The sequence below is a fragment of the Rhodamnia argentea genome, chromosome 9 (assembly GCF_020921035.1).
Source record: "Rhodamnia argentea isolate NSW1041297 chromosome 9, ASM2092103v1, whole genome shotgun sequence".
Taxonomy (NCBI): Eukaryota; Viridiplantae; Streptophyta; class Magnoliopsida; order Myrtales; family Myrtaceae; genus Rhodamnia; species Rhodamnia argentea.
In genome coordinates, this window is record NC_063158.1 from 5,674,431 (window position 1) to 5,699,006 (window position 24,576).

General features: G+C 40.5%; 4 protein-coding genes across 6 annotated transcripts in view; 2 read left to right on the top strand and 2 right to left on the bottom strand.

The window, feature by feature from the left end:
- Window positions 1-13,429, bottom strand: part of LOC125316687 ((+)-neomenthol dehydrogenase-like) — a 31,721-nt gene extending 18,292 nt beyond the window's left edge. The window contains exons 1-5 of one of the 2 annotated variants that reach the window (XM_048285660.1): window positions 13,093-13,429; window positions 2,228-2,474; window positions 2,061-2,129; window positions 1,376-1,552; window positions 270-653 (exon numbers count right to left, since the gene is read on the bottom strand). In XM_048285660.1, coding sequence (XP_048141617.1) covers window positions 276-653; window positions 1,376-1,552; window positions 2,061-2,129; window positions 2,228-2,474; window positions 13,093-13,112 — 891 coding nt within the window. In that variant the 5' untranslated portion in view covers window positions 13,113-13,429 and the 3' untranslated portion in view covers window positions 270-275. Of the gene's footprint in view, window positions 1-115; window positions 654-1,375; window positions 1,553-2,060; window positions 2,130-2,227; window positions 2,475-13,092 lie in introns of those variants that run through there. The other variant, XM_048285659.1, reaches the window with a different exon arrangement.
- Window positions 116-6,726, bottom strand: LOC125316691 ((+)-neomenthol dehydrogenase-like). Of its 2 annotated transcripts, XR_007199780.1 has the most exons (3): window positions 6,641-6,721; window positions 5,456-5,919; window positions 116-196 (listed from the first exon to the last, which is right to left on the bottom strand). XR_007199780.1 is itself a non-coding variant. In XM_048285670.1 (2 exons), exons 1-2 carry the CDS (start codon window positions 6,653-6,655, stop codon window positions 5,544-5,546), a joined length of 393 nt encoding a protein of 130 aa, XP_048141627.1. In that variant the 5' UTR covers window positions 6,656-6,726; the 3' UTR covers window positions 5,443-5,543. The 2 variants fall into 2 exon arrangements, 1 of the variants encoding a protein (XP_048141627.1); XM_048285670.1 differs by lacking the exon at window positions 116-196 and having other exon boundaries at window positions 5,443-5,921; window positions 6,641-6,726.
- A 2,427-nt stretch (window positions 13,430-15,856) lies between the features above and the next one.
- LOC125316692 ((+)-neomenthol dehydrogenase-like) lies at window positions 15,857-17,898 on the top strand (the record flags this gene model as incomplete). Its single annotated transcript, XM_048285673.1, has 4 exons — window positions 15,857-16,141; window positions 16,219-16,287; window positions 16,490-16,666; window positions 17,307-17,898. Coding segments are annotated over 4 exons (909 nt in total), but the record flags the coding sequence as incomplete, so codon positions are not given.
- Window positions 17,899-19,471: 1,573 nt separating this feature from the next.
- On the top strand, window positions 19,472-22,355 carry LOC115733327 ((+)-neomenthol dehydrogenase-like). The gene is made up of 5 exons (XM_048285663.1): window positions 19,472-19,627; window positions 19,713-19,959; window positions 20,049-20,117; window positions 21,176-21,358; window positions 21,883-22,355. Exons 1-5 carry the CDS (start codon window positions 19,608-19,610, stop codon window positions 22,240-22,242), a joined length of 879 nt encoding a protein of 292 aa, XP_048141620.1. The 5' UTR covers window positions 19,472-19,607; the 3' UTR covers window positions 22,243-22,355.
- Window positions 22,356-24,576: the final 2,221 nt, after the last annotated feature.

Genomic DNA, 24,576 nt, shown 5'->3' on the forward strand with positions numbered 1-24,576 from the left:
GCTATCTATTGCGAGTCACCGGTGCTTGTTTTTCTCTCAACCACAAGTTTGAGAGGTACAGGAAGATATCACAAATGAGGAATGCAACGACGTAATTCCCATCACTGAGAGGATGTGAGATTGAACCCAAGTAAAACATCTAAAACAGTGGGATATGAAATATCAATCTGTTGAGGGCCGTGATCTACAACTAGACCATCATCTAGTTTGCCACATGGCAGAGATAGCTGAGATAGACTTTCCATTCACGAGGAAGACTATACTACTATCTTCTATCAAAATTCTGACTCTTCCTTCCTAACAAAGAAGCAGCCAGAAGGACCACCATTTGGAAGAAGTGCCAGCTTCACTGGGCTTTCGGCTCCTTCCTCAACCGGCAGGATGCCGGTGTTGAAGTTGATGTCTGTCTGGACAAATCCGGGGCACACGCAATTGGCAGCGATACTCGGGTGCTTCTTTGCGAGAATCCTAGTGTAAGCATTCATGGCCGCTTTCGAGATGCTGTAAGCGGGCATGAAGGCAGGCCACCCTTTGGCTTCGGACGAACCGTCCTTGGAGTCTGCGAGGAAAGCCTTCATGATTCCCTCCAATTTGTCTTCTGTGATGTTCTCGGGATCACTCAGAATTCCCCTTGCCCATTCATTAGACATTCTCTGGAAAAAAAAAAAATCACCAAAATTAACAAATCCTTAGCATAGAAGGAGCATCAATCCAGGGATTAGACACAGCTACAAATGCAAAATGGAGTTGAAGGCTTGAATCCAATTGCATATTATACAAATCCAGAAGCTAAGTGAAAAAAAAAACAAGATCCGAGTGAAGGCTTCATGGGTTTCGGTCTGTTCATTATCCAGCAATACATTTCTGGTGTAACCTCATCCTAGAAGTAAGCTAATTCCACAAAATGGACTCATTATCAAGGTGAAGACCACCTTAGGGTGAACACTCTTGCTCGATAGTTGTCCTAAGGAAGGTTTATCTTTCGCGATTGATGCAGAAGCCTCTTGGCGAGAACCAGACCTACTGCAATTGACCAGAATCTAGATACCATTTACAAAACTCAAATGGATGAATTCTAAGAAACCATAAACTAGAGAGCATCAGCATGGAAATGTATTCATCTAGAAGGAATTCCTCTCGTTACAATAGCAAGCTGATGAAAAATGGAGCACAACTCTGTCATGAGGTTCGCCTCTTACTAATGATCGCTAATCATCTATTTCGAGTCATTTCCAATGGTCATCGGAGCCCCTTTTCCATTCTGTATCATATATCTGCTTTGTGGGTTTCATCAACTACTGAAATCTGTCCTACATTCCTGATTAATCTAAGTTCAAATTTTCGACAACCTAGTCTATGAACTCTGTGCTTACACCTCAAGCTTCCCCATGCTGGATGAAACATTTACTATCCTTGGCGAATCAGATAGTTGGAGGAGGTCGATATGAGCCTCCACCATTCGTTTGGCCCCGTAATAGTTTGTTTCAATACACGCCTCAGCTACTTCATAAGGTTGGGTCATGATTTCGCTCCAATTGACTTGGACACCTTCCTGCATCAAGATGGAAGTTGCTCATAATCAAGTAATATTGGAAGACTAACCACTTAAAGATTCATTTATCTTGACTTTCAAAAAGTAGGCGGGTTTCCCTCTCTTAGTATGCAATCCATTTATTCAAATGGTGATTGTTTTACTCCACTATGTTGCATAAGTAGATGCTTCATGCTATACTTCCTGGCAGTTCGCACAGAAAAAAAGAACCGACACCAACATGACATTATATGATTTGCAGACTAGCCAGGTTCTTGAGAAACCAGCATAATTTGCCAGCTCCATGGCAGGGAAAAAGACTGGCTGAAAAAAAATAAATATTCGATGGCTTGTTCTAAAACCAGTTCTGATCTTTGCTTGATCCACCTAATGCATGAGGAGAGAGTTCAAAACTTGGAACTTCCAGCTCCAAAGTTCATGTAAAGCAATTCTTTCCACCGGGGGAGCTTGCACCCTTCACATACTCAACTGTTATAAATGCTAGAAAATCAAGGATTCGAGAACTTGCCTTACCAAAACCAGAGGCCCTTAAAGCATCACCATCTATAATGGCTCCGGGAACCCCGGCATTGTTCACCTGGACAAAACTTTCCATTGTTTATTGCAAGTTTTCAGTATTGGGTTGACAAACGGCAGGATCAAATAATGATTGGAAATGCATATATATATATATACCAATATGTCCAGCTTTCCGAATTGGGTCTTGACGAAATTTGCAAGGGCTAAAACGCTAGAGGGATCGGAGACGTCGAGCTGATGAAAAACTAGGTAGTCAGACAGACCCGAGTCTTTCAGCTTGTGAATTGCTTCAAGCCCTCTTTTCTCATCTCTAGATGTTAACACCACCACGATCCCATTTGAAGCCAGCTGCCTGCATATTTCAAATCCAATTCCCTTGTTTGCACCAGTAACGACTGCATACCTAAGTAAATCCGAAGCGGTAGGGATAAGAAGAGGTTTTTGCAGAACAGTATGAACAAAAAAATAGAAAAAAAAAAAAACAAATAGAATGCATGCATAAAACCCATTAGAGATTACCTCTTTGTTGATCCTTCCGTTGGGTCCTCACCGCGAATAGTTGAGAAAAACGAAAAGCTAACTAGCTCTCAATTTTCTGTTCTAGCAGAGAGGCAACGCCATAGTTATCTTTCGCAAGAGATATTTTTCGTTGCAACTTTCTCGACCACAAAGTATTGGAATTATTATTATCACAAGCGATGCAGACACTGACGGAGTACCTGTGTACACTTAAATACAGGTACTAAGAAAGCAAGCGAGGGCGATGAAAGCGACATAGACACCAAAATCCACAAGTTATTCGGGCATAAAAAGTCTATGTAATTCTAGTACATATACATACGCAATTTCACAGTAAAATGACTCGCTTTTCTCCTTTTCGCCTAGCTCTCGGAATGGTATCTCAGAATTGAGCCGAAATATTCGGTTGGTGCATTGAGTTAACTGTTAATACCACCTGCTTCTACAATGGAAATAATAGGACTATGGAGACATACGAGGAATCTAGAGAGCTGTTCTGAAATGTAGTCTCCATCCATGCATAGTATTATCCCATGGATCACCAGGAGCTCACAATCTGCAAACGAAATGGGCAAGAATTAACCTTACTTGCTACCAAGTGTCATGCATTTTATTCTCTTTCTCTCGTGCCATTTTTTGCCCTTTTGCATGAAGAAACGAATCCATGGTTGGAACGGAACTCTTTTGCAGGTTATGCAGTCGTGGTGACGGGATCGGACAATGGGGTCAGCATTAGCTTCGACTGGAGCGACCGCTGTCTTGACAGCAAGAGATGAGAAGAGAGGCCTTCAGGCAGCCCAGGAACTCTGAAACAGCGGCGCCCGACATCGTCTTTCATCAGCTCGATGTGGCTGATCCTGTTTGGGTTGCTTCTCCTGTGGGTTTGGTCGCTACCCACTTTGGCAGGCTTGATATCTTTGGTAATGGAGCTCATTCTTTCTTTGGAAATTTCCAAATAAAAAGGCATCAAATGCCCAAGGGCCAAATAAATGATATTTTCGTCATTTTACATTTTTGAAAATTTTCCTTTTTTTTTTTTCCTTTTCCTTTTCTATTTTCTTTTTCCACTTTCTTTCCCTACCCATCGTTGGCGTTGGGCGAGAGTGACACCTGCATCAATGGCTCGAGGAGGGAAGGATGAAAAAGAAAAAGAAAAAGAAAAAGAAAAAGAAAAAAGAAAAGAAAAGAAAAGAAAAGGAAAAGAGGGGAAAAAAACCAAAAAGGTAAATGAAAAGAATGTCCTTGGTCATATCCTTCTTTAAAACAGTAAGAGCACTTCGGGTTTGTTTGGTTCAGCATTTGGCCAAGAGACGGGTTAAAAGTTTTTGCCAAAATGCAAGTAGTATTTAGTAAAGTGTATTTTAAAAACACATTGAAAAATAACTTTGACGTAAATGCTGTTTGGTGAAAAATAAACTTTGTAAAGTATTTTTACATTTTTGAAAAAAAAGCGGTGGTCGGTGGAGGCAGCGATTGTTGATGGCGATGGTGGGCGGCGATGGTCGGTGGAGATCGGTGGTGGGCGGCGATGGCGGGCGACGGTCGGCGAGCAGTGGCAATCGGGGGGCGGCGCTCGGTGGCAGGCGGCGGTTGGTGGCGCTCGGCGGTCATGGGCGGTCGGTGACGACAGACGGCAGCGATGGATGGCAGTATGCGGCGATCGGCGGTGGCGGCGGGCGGCTGTGGCGGCGGTCCGTGGCCGGTGGTGGGTGGCTAGTGGCGGTGGGTGGTGGCGGTAGTGATGGGTGGCGGTAAGCTACGGTGACAAATTTAAAAGAAAAAATTAGTTGCATTTTGCAAAAGTCCTCTAGAGGTATTTTGGGTTAAAAGACTTTGGAGAGCATTTGAAATATAATTGTTTCTCTCCAAAGTAAGCCAAAAAATGAACCAAACACCATTTGCATTTGGCCAAGGAACTTTAGAGCCCTAATGCTCATTCTTATTTGGAGTTTTTCCTTCTTTGTTCTATCCCCTCTCTTTCTCTCTTTAATATTTATTCCAAAATATTTTAAGAATATAATTGAAGATACTTTGTTTTTATTCATTGTAAATTTAGATTTGTTAAGGAGTGAGAGAAGATTGAGGATGACAATCCATTAAATAAATGCTAGTCGATTGAAATGAGCCATGTGGCACAATCATGGGAGAAATTACAAAAAAAAGTTCTACACTAATTGCACTTATGTCAATCTAATCCTAAATTTTTGACGATTAGCTAATGTATACTTCCCGGCCAATTTTGATCGGAAATCGCTTATGTGGACGCCGAGTTTCTATGTGGCACAACCATTGCCAACGTGGACAAACTTCATGATTTTTATGAACTTTTCTGAATTTTTATGTTTTCTTCTCTTTTTATTTATTTATTTCCTTTTTCTCCTATGAAGTTACAAAAATTGTTCACGATAGCGCCGGCCATCCTACGTGGCACCGCCGGCGTCAACCTCAATGATTGCCAACCAAAATTAGCTTTAAGGACTAAATTGACAAGTGGTCAAAATGTTAAAATTTAAATAGGTCAAATTGAAAGGTTTAAGACTGAATTGACATATCTGCAATAGATTTATGATTTTTTTTTTTGTTAATTTTTCCCATAAATATTCATCTTGCTAGGTAATCACAGAGCTAATGTTAAATGTCACGTGACGAGCACATGAACGAATATACTTTCAATTTCGAATTCAACCGTATATAACTGAGAGTCGTACATACTTTCGAAAATCATAAGTGCCCCTGGAAAAATTAGAAAACAACTGTTGAACATTAAAATCAAAAGTGGAAGGTTAAGCCAAACACCCAAGGCTTTGTCTCCTCCCTCGGCCGCCAGGAGTATCGGTGTAAATCTATCGTGATCTCCAACTAGACCTTTATTTAGTTCACCACACAGTAGAGATAGGTGAGATAGACTTTTCATTCACAAGGAAGACAAGAGAGTGAAGGCTACTATCTTCTATCAAAATTCCGACTCTTCCTTCCTGAAAAAGAAGCAGCCAGAAGGACCGCCATTTGGAAGAAGCGCCAGCTTCACTGGGCCTTCGGCGCCTTCCTCGACCGACATGAAGCGGGTGTTGCAGTTGATGTCCGTCTTGACAAATCCGGGGCACACACAATTGACGGCAATACTCGGGTACTTCTTCGCAAGGATCCTAGTGTAGGCATTCATGGCCGCTTTCGAGAGGCGGTGAGCGGGCATGTAGGCAGGCCACCCTTTGGCTTCGGACGAACCGTCCTTGAAGTCTGCAAGGAAAGCCTTCATGATCCCCTCCACTTTCTCTTCCGTGATGTTCTCGGGATCACTCAGAATTCCCCTGGCCCATTCATTAGACATTCTCTGGAGAAAAAAAAAAATCACTAAAATTAACAAATCCTCAGCATAGAAGGACTTTCAATCCAGGGACTAGACAGAGATACAAATGCAAAATGGAGTTGAAGGCTTGAATCCAAACGCACATTATACAAATCCAGGAGATAAATGAACAATCGCAAGACCTGAGTGAAGGCTTCATGGGTTTCGGTCTGTTCATTATCGAGCAATACATTTCTGGTGTACCCTCATCCTAGAAGTAAGCTAACTCCACAAAATGGACTCTTTATCAAGGTGAAGACCTCCGTAGGACGAACACTCTCGCTCGATAGTTGTCCCAAGAAAGGTTTATCTTTCGCGATTGATGCAGAAGCCTCTTGGCGAGAACCAGACCTACTGCAATCGACCAGAATCTAGATACCATTTACAAAACTCAAATGGATGAATTCTAAGAAACCATAAACTAGAGAGCATCAGCATGGAAATGTATTCATCTAGGAGGAATTCCTCTCGTTACGATAGCAAGCTGACAAAAAATGGAGGACAACTCTGTCATGAGGTTCACCTGTTACTAATGATCGCTAATCATCTATTTCGAGTCATTTCCTATGGTCATCGGGGCCCCTTTCCCATTCTGTATCATATATCTGCTTAGTGGGTTTCATCAACTACTGAAATCTGTCCCACATTCCTGATTAATCTAAGTTCAAATTTTCGACAACCTAGTCTATGAACTCTAAGCTTACCTCAAGCTTCCCCATGCTGGATGAAACATTTACTATCCTCGGCGAACCAGATAGTTGGAGGAGGTCGATATGAGCCTCCACTACAAAAAAACAAGGTTTTAGCCACGAAATTTGTTACGAAAATTTTGGCAAAATTCGTCGCTAATGGATTTTGCGACGAATTTTGCCACGAAAAAAAATTCGTGGCTAATACGGCGTCGCAAAAATTAGCGACGAAAAAATGAAATTTCGTCGCTACTTTGCGACGAAATTTGCGACGAATATAGTTCGTCACCAATTTGCGACGAAATCCTATCGTCACCAATTTGCGATGACATTTGTGACGAATTTAGTTCGTCACAAATTTGTGACGAAATTAAATTTTTCGTAGCTAATTAGCGACGAACTTTGCGACGAATAAATAATTCATCACCAATTCGTCGTGGCAATTTAGCGACGAAAAATTAAAGTTCGTCACAAATTTGCGACGAAATTTGCGACGAACTTTATTTGTTGCAAATTAGCGACGAAAAGTATTCTTCACTAATTTGAATTTGCGACGAATCAAGTTCGTCGCAAATTTTATCGATAATTTAATTTGCGACGAATTTATAAATAATTTAGCGACGAATTTTGCTACAAATGTTATTCAATGATGACGTTTTATTAATTATTTAGCGATGAATTTTGCGACGAATATTGTATTAAACGACGAGATTTTGTTTTTGTCATACGTTTTTAGCGACGAATTTTTCAACGAATATTGTTCAACGACAACTTTTGGCGACGAGTTTTGCGATAAGATTGCACACAACAAAGATATTAAAGAATATTCAAAACGTGGGTGGCTGCGCCATAGCTAGGAGAATCTTTTATATACGATCAAGTGAACAAGAGGTCAAATATGCACCCTCCAACAGTCCAAAAGGCATCCAATGAAAAATGAAATACTAGCAAATTAGAGAGGACAAATATGCACCCTATTTCAAGAATATATACTAGTAAATACCATGTCAAATGAAAAATGAAATCAAAAGAGGCGAACCCCCCTAAAAAAACACACAAACCAATGACTAGCATAAGAAGTTCAATATGAGAAGCAAAAGTACCTACTGAGCAAACTAATGGCTAGCATCAGGAGCTTAGAATTGACATTAAAACTGTCGAAACCTCCACTATTTGATCCTGCAGGATTTGTTTGATAGGCAGGAATTGGAGCCATTGAGGGGACGCTACTAGAAGAGTTTGGTATTGGTCCATTCCCAGGAACTGTAGGAAGGACGTTGAATGCAGGAGGCCTTGGCATGCCATTCAGTTGATGGATAGAGGGAGCACCAGGCGGTGGAACCATTGAAGGCATCGTTGAAGGATTATAGCCTGCCAAAAGAAGAAAAAAACTATAAAATAAAATTCATGTTTCTCCATTTATAGCCATTTTATACATGGGCGAGAAAGAGACATATATGAGTAGATGTAGATGATACAAGCTTACCAAAATGATATCAAACTATTGATGAGAACATATATGGAACTGCTTGCTTGTCAAAAGATCTCCCACATCCAATGCAATGAGTCAAAGCATTATAATAAAATGGTGTGGCATGGAAAACTAAAAAAAGAAAAACAAACTATAAGTCAAACACATATAAGAATCATGGGTGCAAATGAGATAAATAGAGCATGTACTTATAATAAGGACTAATATAAGAATCATGGGTGCAAATGAGATAAATAGAGCATGTACTTATAATAAGGACTAATATAAGAATCATGGGTGCAAATAAGATAAATAGAGCATGTACTTATAATAAGGACTAATGAGTACCCAGAACACAATGTTTTTAAATCCACTGAGATGAGTCAAATTGGTTTTGGAAAAAAAAAACACTAATCAAGAATAATATGACGTCGTTTGCCATGTAATGGTTATAATTGACTTTTATGTTAATCAATCGTCCTTCTTGCCTCTTAGGAACTGAATATTAATTTACATGTTTACGTAAAATAAAAACAATGAACCTCTACAAGATGGGTATTATTATGAGTATTTCATTCCTTGGCAACGGCTGGATCTTAATCCTAATTCAGCTCCTCCACCTACTTGACCAACTGAGCAATTTTCAAGGGAAATGGCACACGAAAACCTGTTACCTGTGTCCTATCCTTTTGCTTGTAACAGACAAGGAGGGCCACAACTGGGTAGTCATGAAGTTTAAAGAGAGAAATCTACTAGGGCTTGCTGTCAAACCCCGCCGCCACTAAATTAATGATACTCGTAACCTCAACAGCAGCATCTGACTTCCACACATACAAAAATCACCTATCACATTTGTAGTATGTTGACTGTTTGTTTGACCTTTTATTGAACCCCTGCTACTAACCGAGGAGTAATACCAAACATTTACCGTCGCATAAAGGTAAGAACTCGTAATTGGATATGATGACCAGAAGTGCCTCGGTAATTCTTGTATGGACGGCCAATGCTATTATCAAGAATAGTTGCAATGACAACTAAGAGAATATGACCAAATTTGCATCAGGAGACATCGAAACGAAATTGCCTTTAACAGGAGCAGTAGAGACAATGTACCTGATTCACAACAAAGCCCTTCAGCATATTCATGAAGTCTGCATGCCTTTCCTTATGTAGCCATTCAAGTTCAGTCCAGTTATTTTCCTGCAATAATACTGCCTCAGTTGAAGGTGACAATGCTAAAAACTGAAAATATACTAGTGGTCTTGCCTTCAAGAAAATATCAAAAACAAATCCGCATATTTCAAATTCAACCTCCCTCTACACAAATAAGTTTCTTAGGAGGTACTAAAGATACCCTAACAGTCAACAGAAGCTTGAAACTCAGAAACAAAACCAGAAAATTCAGCAGCCCTTGCGCTTGTTAAAGCGCCCATCTCTTGGAATCAATTAGTGGAGACTCAATACGATCACACGAAGGCGAGTGAATAACGATGCACCAAGTATTCGGGGTAATTCATCACCTGAGAACCTAAAGAGCATGATCTTTTTCCTAACCAGAATTTTCGTGAAAATAAACACAATAGCAAAGAAGAATAAGAAATGAAATGAGGCTAGAGTGCACAGATTCTCAAGGCAAATGTGAAAAAAGAGAACTTTGTAAGCCATCTCGATCAGAAGGACACATAAGGAGCAATGTCATGACAATTGCCTGCATTCTCCTGACTTCACTAGAGTAATGGAACGTTTTGCATCTAGAATTATTTCTCGTATATAATCTTGGAGATCATCAAGCCAGTGGTAGAATTATTGAACAATTAAAAAAAAAAAAAAGCAAAGTTCAACTAAGAGAGATATACTAGGTTAAAGAGCTCTTGAAACACAAATTAGAAGCACAAGGCTTGTTCCAGTGTTAGAAAGGTTAGAGGACTGGCTAGTTAACCAGTTACAAAATGCAAATTATAAGATTTTTCTAATTCCAAATTTAACCAAACACTTGGTCAACCTAAACGTCAAGTACTCTCAATCACAGCAGTTATCTATGTGTACAATGAAAAAGAGTTATTAGGGGCTTGTGATTCCACTAAACAACCTAATTTTCATAGTCATTCAGAAATGCCCATGTCCATATAGACATCTTCTTTTGTTTGTATTTTCATTAAGAAGATATATATACAACCAACCAGAACAGAGAGCAAGTTTTGTTGATCAAAATAACCAGCAAGGGAAAAACAAAATATTGCATTGAAGACCAGCCATGTTTGATTTCGATTGAACATCTAATTTCAATGGTTCTTTTTGCATTTTCTGCAATAGATAGAACAATAAGCAAATACCTGCGTACTTGTATGTATGTATTGAAAAGAGAACATCACCCCACAACAGGATAAAAACATAGAGCTTTAGGGATAATGAACAAAGAAAGAAGTTACTGAAGTCTGATGAATACAACAGAAACAACATGAAATAGTGATGAATTCCAATAACAAGTAAGCCTTTTTATCAGCAGAACAGCCAGTACAAGAACAAATGATTATCCACATATATTCCATGAAAAAAAGAACAATTTCCAAATTCGTTTCGATTGAAACAGAGCATAAGCATGAGGGATCAATAGCACGAACGTCTTAGCTGCACTCATGAGCTCAGTGACCAAGCATAAGCAATCCGACCTAACATTACGAAATCACCTAAATGGGTAGGTGAGGCATCGATTCCACAATGACGAATTGACTCGAAGCTCAAAATCAACCGCACCCACATACATTTCGACAACCCAATTCGACCTTCGGACACATTGAACGAACGAAATGCGACCCCGAGAGAGATGGGACCTTGGAGAGAGAAACGGCGAGAGAGGCGGCCTTCTTGGCAGTGGCGAGCTCCTTGTCGTGCAACATGGAGGCGGAGGAGACGACTAAAGCTCGAGAGGCAAAGGAGGAGGGAAGAGAGTTGAGGCTACTGACCGCGTGAAGCCGTCCACCAATTCTCCACGGCTGTTTCGGCAAAGGGAGTCGAAGCGCGGGGTCAATTGGTTGGGGATGGAGAGGGAAAAGGAAAAGAAAGAACGCGGCAGAGATTAGGTCCAAATTAGCGACGAACCTTTATTTGTGGCCATTTAGCGACACAATTAGCTACGAAAAATTTTGCCATGAACGGACTCCGTCGCTAATTAGCAACGACTATTACTTTCGTCGCTAATTTTCCTAAATTCTTCGCAACATATTTGTGACGAAATTTGGTTTCGTCGCTAAATGCTCAATAAAGTTAGCGACGAAAAACATTATTCGTCGCTAATTTTTTTTATTTATATCGTATTAGCGACGAAAATAGTGATTCGTCGCTAATATTTAGCGACAAAAACCGTGATCCGTCGCTACATAGTGCTAATTTTGCGACGAAATCAACGTTCGTCGCTAATTAGCGATGAACGACAATTTTCGTCACTAACTTTTAAAAAAAGAATTTGCGACGCAAAACATGCTTCGTGGCTAATTAGCGACGAACAAGGTTTTCGTCGCTAAATGCTTAGCAAAAAATTTGCGATGAAATTTGGTTTTCGTCGCTAATTGCTCAATAGGAGGTTAGGGACGAAAAACATTGTTCGTCGCCAATTATTTTTTATTTTTATTTTTATTTTTTATCGTATTAGCGACGAATAATACACTTCGTCGCTAAATTACCCACGAAAATATTTATTCGTCGTTAATTTTAATTTTTTCTTTTTTATTTTTATTCATAATGCTAATTTCGTGATGAAAATAATAGTGCATCGCTAATTAGTGACTAACGTTGATTTTCGTCGCTAACTTTTAAGAAAAGAATTTGCGATGAAAAAAGACGTTCGTCGCTAATTAGTGACGAAACGTGGCCTTTCGTCGCTAATTAGCGACGAATCCTATCTTCGTAGCAAATGATATAGCGACGAATAATATTTTCATGGCCGTTTTCATCGCTAATGTGCGACGAAATTTTTTTGTGGCCATTTTTCGTGGCAAATTAGCCACGAAATATTTTTCGTGGCTATTTTCGTTGCAAATTAGCGACGAAAACTGTTTTGTGGCCATTTTCGTCACAAATTAGTGACGAAATTTTTTTCCGTTACTATATTTGTAGCTAATTAGCGACGAAATTTTTTGTCACTAATTTCGTCACAAATAGCGACAAATCTTACTTTTGTCACTATTTTCATCGGAAATTAGCGATGAATGTTTTTCGTCGCAAATTTTTCGTGGCTAAAGCCGTGTTTTTTTGTAGTGCTCCACCATTCATTTGGCCCTGTAATAGTTTGTTTCAATACACGCCTCAGCTACTTCATAAGGTTGGGTCATGATTTCGCTCCAATTGACTTGTGCACCTTCCTGCATCAAGATGAAAGTTGCTCATAATCAAGTAATATTGGAAGACTAACCAATTAAAGATTCGTTTATCTTAACATACTCAACTGTTATAAATGCTAGAAAATCAACGATTTGAGAACTTGCCTTACCAACACCAGAGGCCCTTAAAGCATCACCATCCATAATGGCTCCAGGAACCCCGGCATCGTTCACCTGGACATAACTTTCCATTGTTTATTGCAAGTTTTCAATACTGGGTTGACAAACGACAGGGCTAAATAATGATTGGAGATGCACATATACCAATATATCTAGCTTTCCTAATTGGGTCTTGTCGAAATTCGCGAGGGCTACAACGCTAGAGGGATCGGAGACGTAGAGCTGATGAAAAATTAGGTAGTCAGACAGACCTGAGTCTTTGGGCTTGCGAATTGCTTCAAGCCCTCTTTTTTAATCTCTAGATGTTAACACCACCACGATCCCATTTGAAGCCAACTGCCTGCATATTTCAAATCCAATTCCCTTGTTCGCACCGGTAAGGACCGCATACCTAAATACCAAAATGGAAGGATAAGTGATTTCTGGAGAACAGTACGAACAAACAGATACATGGAATCTAATCATGGACGAATGCATGCATAAAACCCATTAGAGAGTACCTCTTTGTTGATCCTTCCATTGGCTCCTGACCGTAATGCAAAGTTCGCGAACAGTTGAAAAACGAAAAGCTAACTAGCTCTCAATTTTCTGTTCCATCAGAAAGGCAACGCCATAGTTATCTTTTGCAAGAGATTTCTTTTGGTGCAACTTTTCTCGACCACAAGAATTGGAAAAATATCACAAGCGATGTAGACACTGACGGAGAGGCCATTCCAGTCCAGGGACTGAGAAAGCAAGCGAAGGAGATGAAAGTGACATAGACACCACCATCCACAAGCTATTCTCGCATAAAATCTATATAATTCTCGTACATACATATGCAATTTCACAGTAAAATGACTCACTTTTTCTTCTTTAGCCTAGCTGTTGGAAATGTTTCTCAGAATTAAGCCAAAATCTTCGGTTTGTGCATCGAGTTAATTGTTAATATCGATGCCTTTACGATGAAACAAGATTGAAGATTCAGTATTCCTGACGTTGGAGACATACGGGTAATCTAGAGAACAGTTACGTAATGTAGTCTCCATCCATGCATATTGTCCCATGGATCACCAGGTGGTCGCACTCCTCATAAGAAATGACCGCCACAGGAATTCTTACTCTGCCCAAACATCGTCGTGCCGCAATTACTATACTCCATTTGAGAAGGCGCATCTAGGGTGGTTTTTTTTTTCTCCCGTATCATGTTTATCTGATGTCCGACAAATCTTAACAGATGATAAAAGTATAATTTTCATAAATCAATGATTGAGACTTACTGAGACACCAAAACGATCTCTCTTCCGGGCAAATGATATGGATAGTAAGTTCTGTTCGGTAAATTGGGTAGTACTGATCTTGCCAGTAGCTATTAGCTAAGCTAAAACCTCCTGATCACGATTAACATGTGCTATGCCTAAAAATCTTCTGTACTTCGACCAGGTTTACAGCAAACAATACACCCAGAAATCCATGTCGCACGGACTCGCTCGTGAAGGCGTTTTTCGCTTGACACCGGGCCGCGCCCTGACACGCAGTCAACGAAACGGACACGCGTGTCCGAGTGTCGGGAGGTAGCGTGGGAAAAATTTCAACTTTTCCGGGCAAGAAACGTAAGTGAAACCCGAAAACCCCAAATTGCTAACCTAATTTGGGCTCTCGTCGTCTCTCGCTCTCGGCTCTGCCTCGCCTCTGCCACGCGTTGCGCCGTCCCGCTTCGCCTCTGTTTTTCACTGTAACTGGAGAGAGAGAGAGAGAGAGAGAGAGAGAGAGAGAGAGAATGGGTTGCAGAAAAGGAGAGAGAAAGGAATGACCGTTATTATCTATTCAGAGTCTACAACCGAACCGAACCGAACCTAATTCCGAGCCCGAACCTGGGAGATGGACATGGAAACCGCCATCCACAAAGTTAATCGGGCATAAAATCTATATAATCCTCGTACATACATATGGCTTGCTGTAATGGTAATTGTCACGTGACTGGCACATGAACGAATATACTCTCTCTTCGACCCCAAAATAAAAATAAAACTAATACACTCTCAATTAAATCTATTGAATTCAACTATTCCACTCTCTTACCTAAGGTTTTGTCTAGACTTGCCATCTTTAATATTGATTTCTATGCTGGCCAATACTTCGAACACCCTCATAAAGTCAATTCAAACATAGTACCTTCCCTAGCTAATGATAGTCCTAGAATATATTTAAATGTGATTAACAACGACTGCCCAAATAAATGAACAAAAAATTGGGATAGAAGCATCGACCGTCCTTAAATTTTTTTCAATTTAGTTCTAGAATATTTTTTTTTTCTAATCAAGTCCTTAAATTTAATACTCTTTCCCATTTCGAATTGGACCTTCTGTTAAATATTAAGGAAGAATGTGACCATATTGTCGTTGCCTGCCGACGTGATTGAAAAAAGAGCTGAGGGAGATTTTGGGAGGCGAATCAATTTGACTATACGTTAAGGTGCGTTTGTTTTGTGAAAAATAAACGAGTTGAAAAATATTTTTATGAAAATAATTACTTATAACGCTTTAAAATGTGAATAAAAGAAAATATTATTGACAATCAAGAAAATGCCTAGATATATATTGTTGTCGATAATTGGGATATTTTATCGACAAAACCATTCTTTGTTAAAAAAAAATCTCAAATTATTCATTTGAACATTAATTTATTATGTTAATAAGCTTGCTATCGAAATCTTTATTGGCCAATAGGCATGCAATCCTACTGATAAAGCGATTGAGGGATAGGGGCACTAGTATCATTGATGGATAAATGAATTGGGGGTAGAGACGCTAATTTCATATGTGCAGGGTTTCTACTCCAGCGATCTCCAAAAAGGAAGAGCAAAGTATAAAGTAAAGAGAAAAGAGTTAGGGATAAAAAAAAAAAAAAAATCCTTTGTAGCAGAAAACATTTGGCTCAAATCTCAGCCGCAAGAGGGGCAAAAAGATCTTCCTCGTCATTTCCATTAGGACATCACATTCACTTCGCGAGAGGGAAATCTTGAGTTCTTTCTCCTCATACTGACCAAAAGAGCTGCGTCCTTTCGAGTATTTTCCGCACTTGCGTAACTCATTCAAAACCGCCAGCGCCGGAGACAAAGTGGTTTACATTCGTGGGTGTCGAAGGATCTGGTGGTTCTTCAATCTCTTAAGCGGTGAAAAAGGTTCATAGGTTTTCAACTTGTCCGAAAGCAACTGATGGCAGAGTCTACCAAGAGGTATCTTTTTCATGGTTCAGTGCATACTTTCATGTCAATAATTTTTCATTTTTGAGATTTTTCCTCGGGGTGTTTTCAGGTATGCAGTGGTTACGGGTGCAAACAAGGGGATCGGGTTGGAGATATGTAGGCAGTTGGCTTCGAATGGGATTGTGGCGATATTAACATCTAGAGATGAAAAAAGGGGACTTGAAGCGGTTAGGAAGCTCCGGGACTCTTCAAGTGGTCTGTCTGATCACGTTGTTTTTCACCAGCTTGATGTCACTAATCCTGCTAGTGTTTCGTCCCTTGCGAATTTCATCAAGACCCGGTTCGGGAAGCTCGACATTCTGGTATGAAGTCGGAGTCTCTTCGTCATCAATTTCGTGAGATTTTTGGCAGTGATCCGATATGATGAGCTCTGCTGCAGGTGAACAATGCCGGGATTGGCGGAGCCGATGCAGATGGCGAAACCTTAAAGGCTTCTGGTTTCGGAAAGGTAGCTATGAACTGTTTTGAATTGGCGCTAGGAGTTTTGATTGTCTTGGCATCACAAAATTAATCAAACTTAATAAGATCTCCGCCAGCCTTAAAACTAGCTCAAGTTCGTATTTTTCGCCCTTTCTCATAGCTTGGTAAATTGTGATGCGTTTTGCCGGGACAGGCAGGAAGTAAGAGGAGCTTTCCTGTTGTTGATGCAGGAAGGTGCCCAAATCAATTGGAAAGAAGTATTGACCCAACCTTATGAAACAGCTGAATTATGTCTGGAAACAAACTATTTCGGGGCCAAACGAACGGTCGAGGCTCATATTGACCTCCTCCAACTATCCGATTCACCGAGGATAGTGAATGTTTCCTCCAGCATGGGGAAGCTTCAGGTGAGCTTGGATTCGAGTCGGCTCTTGAAAAATTTAAAATTACATTGACCAGTAATACAGGACAGAGTTGATGGAACTCGGCAAAAGTGTAACTCTGAGTTGAGCTCCACCACCATTCACGAGCTTGCTATTTTAATGAGCAAAATTGAGAGAGGCACAAAAATAGTTCCACTGGCCCTGTTTACCGTATGGTTTCCTATAAATTGAGTAAGCAGCCGACCCTCTTGAATTTTTATACTGGTATCTGCATTGTGGGCCATCGCTGTAGGTGAATCTCGTTCTCGCCGGGAAGCTTCTGCCCTGTTTACCTTGTTTCAATTGCATCACATGAACTTCCTTTCAAGAACGATCTTTAGTGAAGTTGTTTACCTAATGTGCTCTTCACGTTAAAAATAAAGAGTTCCATCTAGTGGAACTGGCGTGCTTCTAGGATGGAGTTGCTCTAGATATACATTGGCTGAGATGTCATAAACCATTCCCCAGGAACGACTAATTTGTTTTTCTTATTCTTATTCAATGAATGTCCATCTAGCTTCAAGTCCCACTTGCATTTTGTGGTGCTGTTTATGTCCCGGGCTGAAGTTCCCTTAGGGAAATCTATGCTGATGATTTTATTAATTCTTGGTGATTTTCCTTTTAGAGAGTGTCTAATGAATGGGCCAGGGGAGTTCTGAGCGATGCTGAGAACCTCACGGAGGAGAAAGTGGACGGGGTTGTGAAGGCTTTCCTCGAAGACTTCAGGAGCGGTTCTTTGGAAGCCAAAGGCTGGCCTGCAGTCTTTGCTGCTTACATAATCTCGAAAGCAGCCATGAATGCTTACACTAGGATCCTCGCCAAGAAGTACCCAAACATCATTGTGAACTGCGTGTGCCCCGGATTTGTCAAAACGGACATTAACTTCAACACCGGTATCTTGTCGGTCCAGGAAGGCGCTGAAAGTCCTGTGAACTTGGCACTTCTTCCGAATGGCAGTCTGTCTGGTTGCTTCTTTGTGAGGAAGGAAGTGTCAGACTTTTGATAGAAGATGATGGCCTTCACCTGATGGCCCTCTAGTTGTAGATTATGGATCCCAACTCCTTAATAAATCATGTGTGACTTCTAGATGGTGTCTTGAGTTGGATTTACATCCTCTACCTTGACTTTCTGGTTTCTACCATTTCCTATCATACAACTCTTTTAGATATATTCAGCAGTATCTACAGAATTTGCTGTAGAGTAGTTAATATATTCAATGGACCGCGAACCTTTTATCGCATTTGCCTTAACATGTTCAATAGATCGAATGGCTTTGAGCTAGCACAGCAAAGTAAGGACTTGGTTTGAGTTCCTGGACAGAATCCTGTAATGGTCATTTCTTTTGAAGAGTGTGCTCCTGATGATTCGTGGGAAAAACTATGCATGGAGACTACATCACAGAACTGTTCTGTAGAATCGTTGAATATCGTTCCAGTCTGGAAATCTGAATCTGCACCGTTATCCATCGTAAAAGGCAGAGATATTAACAGTTTCTCGATGCACAAACCAAAGATTTTGTCTTAATTATGAGGAACATTTCCGACAGCAGGCAAAAGAAGGAAAAATGAGTTATTTTGCTGTGAAAATGCAGGTGTAATGTGTTAGAACTGCATAGATTCGAAAAGAAACTCGCACACACAAGTCTCTTGCAAGAGATTCACAAAGGCTAAGCAAGACTCGGCCGATCAAAATGAATCTGACCTATATTGATCCATTCTTATGTAATAAAACTTCAGCCACCCATATTCAATCTGATATATATATCGGTTATGATTTAGCCAAAAAGATGTGGAAAGAATCGCATTTTTTTTTTTTATCATAAGAAGTTATAAACCTTGAAACAATCTTTTAGTAATTGCGACATATATATAGATCAATCTAGTTGAAAGGTTTAAATACTCAGCGTTAGAATGCACAACAAGCGAATTAGAAGTGGCACGTGAAATTCGACCAATGGCCTCTTACGTGCAAGTCAGATTAGGAGTGACATATGAAATTTGATTAATGTGGGTGGGTGCACTCGCGAAAGGGGGCAACGGTATTAGAATGTGCAATCCTAAAACTGACATTGACAATAACAGTACATCTAAACATGACCAAATAATTTTTTATCATCAAGGGGCCAATTATTGAAGGAAAGATACATACGCGCATATGGTCGATAGGCCTTACAACTTATAATTAAACCCCTTTTCAGTTGTCTTCTGAGCTAGGTAATAGGTGAATGAACATCACATGTATATAAAAGATCATATAAACTCAATTTTCAAGTGACGTGAGATATTCCAACGCTCGGTGTTTTGCAAAAAGATAATTCTTATTATTTAGAGGCGTTCACCCTTGTTGTAGTTGACTCCGTCGTTCGAATATCAAGACCATTTGCTAGCCAAGAACATAACTTCCCAATGATCTTCTCGGTAAATCAAATGAATTGCTTCGTTGTCACGAAATCAACTTCCGGAGTTGCTCGCCAGGGCTACGAAAGTCATTTTATGCAGAAACATGACAGGCCCACATGCTTATCCTTATCTTCTCCGACCAACCCCAATTGTGGCTGAAAAGGAGGCAGTCAGAAAAGATCAAGGAACACAGTTTCTGGACGTGTCACGTGAAGTGGCCCCTCCAAGAAGTTTTCGGACATCTCTGCTTTCAGAGTTGGTCGTTCAAGAAGATTGGGGATCTCTCTCTGTCTCTGTATTCAGTCTTGCACAGGAGCTGCGTCATTGCATACCTCATCTGCTGTGACATTTTCCGGCAATTCCCGTGTTCGTGGTACCGAGAAAAACAAGCACCAGTGACTCGCAGGAGACAACATTCGAGTCCATGACCTTGCACCCTTTATGTAAACAAGAAGATAGAATAGTTCAGTTGCGTTTCCTTTCTTCAACAGTGGACAACTTCACAGCAGCTACAGTTTGCAACCAAAATGGCAGAATCGACAAAGAGGTATTCCATGTCTCTTAATGGGTTTCCATGTATGCCCGAATTCCATAACCGCATCAAAATTCTCATCCTTCTTCTTGGTATTTAGGTATGCAGTTGTGACTGGCGCGAACAAGGGGATTGGGTTTGAAATATGCAGGCAGTTGGCTTCAAATGGGATTGTGGTGGTGTTAACATCTAGAGATGAGAAAAGAGGGCTGGAAGCAGCTCAAAAGCTCAAGGACTTCGGCCTGTCTGATTACATACTGTTCCATCAGCTCGACGTCACCAATCTCTCTAGTGTTTTATCACTCGCAAATTTCATCGAGACCCACTTTAAAAAGTTAGATATATTGGTATTACATGCGTTCCCAATTACATCACGTCCCTGCCTTTTGTCAACCAATCCACAAACTTGCAATGAACGAGTGTGAATTTTATGCAGGTGAACAATGCCGGGGTTCTTGGAGCCACTATAAATGACGAGGCCTTAAGGGCGTCTAATTTTTTGAAGGCAAGTTTTCGAGTTTATGACTTCCTAGGCATGTGTACCGATTGCAAGCTGCCTTGCCGGAGGCTGTAAGTTTCAAAATACCACCTTAATCATGATAGGTAGATCAAGCAAAGATCAGAATTTGTTTCGAGTAAAGTTAACGTAGTTATTCAGCAAAATTCAGGCTTTGTTTTTCCTGCCCACCCAGCTGGTAAAATGATGCTTGGTTTCCCCAAGAACCTGGCTAGTCTGCATATCTGCGCAACGAACTAAGTGGTAGTATGGGCCCGGGTTCTTACTTAATAGTAAACCGGTTGGGTTGACTTTGGGTTGGGTCATAAATGGCTCGACCCAAAGAGATCTATTTTACTGCGATGCAAAATGGGTCATAAATGGCCTGACTCAAAGAGACCCATTTTACTGAGCAACGAACTAAGTGGTAGTATGGGCCAGGGTTCTTATTGAATAGTAAACCGGTCGGGTTGACTTTGAGTCGGGTCATAAATGGCCCGACTCAAAGAGACCCATTTTACTGAGCAACGAACTAAGTGGTAGTATGGGCCAGGGTTCTTATTGAATAGTAAACCGGTCGGGTTGACTTTGAGTCGGGTCATAAATGACCCGACCCAAAGAGACCCATTTTACTGTAATGCAAATCTAGTGATCCACAACCCGACCCAACTCATATCCTGTAATACTTCCATGTTTAATCAAATCTAGGAAAAAAAACTTATACTCAAACTAAGGTGAGAGAATGGAGTGAGTGAGCACGAGATCGAGTGAGGGCGAGAGAATGAAGAGAGAGTTATAAAAGTAGGTTGTGTCTAAGTAAGTTGTAGACCCATACATGACCCCTTTATCGCTTATATTATGTTTAAACCAATTTATTGAATATAATCAACTCATATAATAACTCAACCATCACACATGGGTTAAAAAATGGGTTTATGATCCATTTTAACAGGTCTACGGAATAAGCTACATCCTTTTCTTCATGCAATTACAGATATAGGTTATCACCAACTAGCTGTGAATATCATAAGGAATGGAGTTTTCTTGGTTGTCACATGTGCACGCAGGAACAGGATCATACTAAAGCCAATTGGAGCGAAATTTTTATGCCGTCTTATGAAGCAGCCGAAGCAGGCATTGACACCAATTACTATGGGGCGAAAAGAATGGTTGAAGCTCATATCGGCCTACTCCAACGGTCCGACTCGCCTAGGATAGTGAATGTCTCCTCCGTTATTGGGAAGCTCCAGGTAGGTGCAAGCATACGAAACAAAAGGCGGGATATATGGGCAAAAACTATGAAAAATAAATTAAGGAATCTAGTGGTTGGGCGAGCAATTGAGACCCCCGATTTTCAAAATAATTCATTTTTCACAAAACAAACGTAGTTAAGTATCAAGGCATATTACATTAGAAGGCCTAACCCCCGGTCAATCCCCGTAATTTTTCTTTCTTGTTTGTCTCTTTCTTATGTTTCTCTGTTCTCTCTCTCTCCCTTCTTCTATCTCATTAAGGCAACTTTCTGAAGCTTATTGGGACTGAGGAGGGCTGTTTGGGCCTCTAGTTGCTGTCCCAACAACTATAAAGTTCAATCTCGAGGGGCGAAACCTTGTCCAAAACATTTGGTAGAACTCTTAAATCTTTGTTATCTGGGTAGAGATCGGGTGCCTTATTGAACTAAAACCATATTATACTATCGAGTCTCTGACTAGATGCATCAGCTGAGCTAATGATGAGGTTCTGTTGTAACGAATTGCCGATCTTTCCACTTCAGTACCTGTCTAGCGAATGGGCGAAGGGAGTTCTGAGCGACATCGAGAACCTAACACCGGAGAAAGTGGACGAGGTCGTGAATGTTTTCCTCGAGGATTTCAAGACCGGTTCATCTGCAGCTACACCCGCGTATGTCATGTCAAAAGCAGCCCTCAATGCCTACACCAGGATCCTCGCCAACAAGTTCCCAGGTTTCTGCATCAACTGTGTCTGCCCCGGCCCCGTGAGAACGGACATCAACAACCACAGAGGCATCTTGTCTGCCGAAGAAGGCGCGGAGAGTCCAGTGGAGCTGGCACTTCTGCCCAACGGTGGTCTCACAGGTTGTTTCTTCATTAGGAAGGAAAAATCTCAGTTCTGATTGAAGGCTATGACTTATCTTCTCTAGCTATTAGAACCCATCCTTGTTTAAAAATAAATCGAATACACTTCAAGGGAGTTGCCGATTATGTGAAGAAGTTGTCGTTTGTTTGTCAACTAGGTACCTCGATATCAGTATTTCATAATTGATGCCATCGTTCGTTCCACTCGCAAGATTGATGCAAGAATCCATGGTTTTTATTGTAAAGTTATTTTCAAGAATCATTATCAGGCAAACTTTTCAAAAGTCTATTTGTATTTCGATGTCTGGTCAATGCTTTCTAAATGCATCATGGTCATTTGTGTTTCTAGGAATTTAGTTATGAGTCTTTTAAGAGTAAGTTCAAGAATCATACAATATACCTATATAAAGGCAAGTCTTGTAATCATTTTGTTACGGGTGAATTATGGAGAAAACAAGAAGAGAAGCCTATTCGTCTCCCTCGTAAGTTGTCTTGTGAGTGTTTGAAAGTGATTCAACTCTACCTTATCCCCTTCAAATTGGTATCAAAGCTCATGGTTTGTGATCATGGCCTCAATAAACACTCAGCTTCCTCTACTCGATGCCCATGATGTATGGGAAGTTGTCAACTCAGGCTATGAGGAGCCTGAAGATGAAGCCACTTCGAGTCAAAATCAGAAGAATGCCTTAGAGAAAGTTCGAACAATAGATCAATATGCGATATCGATTATCTATCAAGCTTTAGATGTGTTCGTTTATTTTGTGACAAGGAAAATCTTTCACCGAAATTCGTTCTTCTATTTTTATTAAATGGTTCTATGGCTCATTTATCGAGGAGGGTTCTGGTGAAAAGTGTGTAGCAAGAGATGGATTGAATGTAAATGGATCAGATATGGATTGTGAGACCAACAAAGGGTCAAACTTCTACAGCTTACAATACTCCTAAGAAAGCAGTAGCTGAAAAGACAACAAACTCAACTACTAGGAACGAAAGAGTGCAGGAAATGTAAAGTGCAGAGAAAACTTGAACTACAATGAAGACAAGTGTGTTTTTTGTTGTGTGTTGATCTGTCTCTTCCCCTTCATCTTCATTGCATATTTGTAATCTCTTGCATCTCAGAATCGCTCAATCGGTTATTCTCATGTTTTTCGAATCTTGAATCTTGGTGCCTTGAATAACTTCCCTTTTGCCCACGATCTTCATTACTTGTTCGTCAACATTTAAATGATTTCTCTTGATTTGTAACTTCCACAATGGATTTAAATTTGAATTTTCTCAAATAACTTTCCACGATCCGCTCGTGCCCATTAGTTTTGCTTTTGGGTTGTAACTCCCTTGAATCTTCTTAAATAACTTCCCATGATCTGCTCGTGCCCATTACTTCTGCTTTTGGCTTGTAACTCCCTTGCTAACATGGCTAACTTGGCAAACTCATGCTCAATAATATTCTTGTATTTCCCTCTTGTTGATCTCTTATGATTCTAGCAACAAATTTCTGCATTACTCTTAACTCACCGAATCTCGGGGTTTAATAACCTTGCCTCCCACTTACCGAATCCCGGGGTCCAACGAATCTGCAACCCCTTCGTTACATCACTCGTCACTTACCAAACCTCGAGACATAATGGCCTTACCATTCATTTGGTACATTGCTTTTGACCTACCGAGTCTAGGGGCATTGTGATGCTGTTGTCCATTCGGTATTTAACTTGTTATTTTTTGGTGTCAACAAGATGATTCTACGTTCGAGAAGGTATCGAATGCAACTACTTCTAAGGAGGCTCTGGAGATCTTCATGACACACACCTAGGGGTACAAAAGGTGAAGAAGCCTTTGTTGACACCTAACTTTGTCGATCCTAATTAGGTTTAATTTATTTTCTCTCATTTGAAAATAGAATAAGCCGAATTGGATAAATATGCATCTTTTCTTTATTGTCGTAAATTAAGAAAAGAAAAGAAACACAAAAAATTACGAAGAAATCGAATTGAGCCGAATTGACCCAGGCTGCGGTTACTATTCTTTCCTCACTTCTCGCCCACTTTCCCTTCACAAAGGCTAGCCCACAAATATCCATTTTGGCCGAACTCCCCCTCCTTTCCTTCCCTCGGCTAGCTAGTCACCACCTCCATTTCTTCTTCATGCGTACGCGAGAGAGAGAGAGAGAGAGAGAGAGAGAGAGAGAGAGAGAGAGAGAGAGAGAGAGAGAGAGAGAGTGCAAGAAAAAGGTGATGTTCCATTGGCATCGATGACCTTGTCTTTACAAGATATAGTTTGGCGATGATTGATGCTTTTAAGGCTTCTACGGTGAAGGAATTTGAGATGACCGATAATGGTCTCATGAATGATTTTCTTGAGATAGAAGTGAAGCA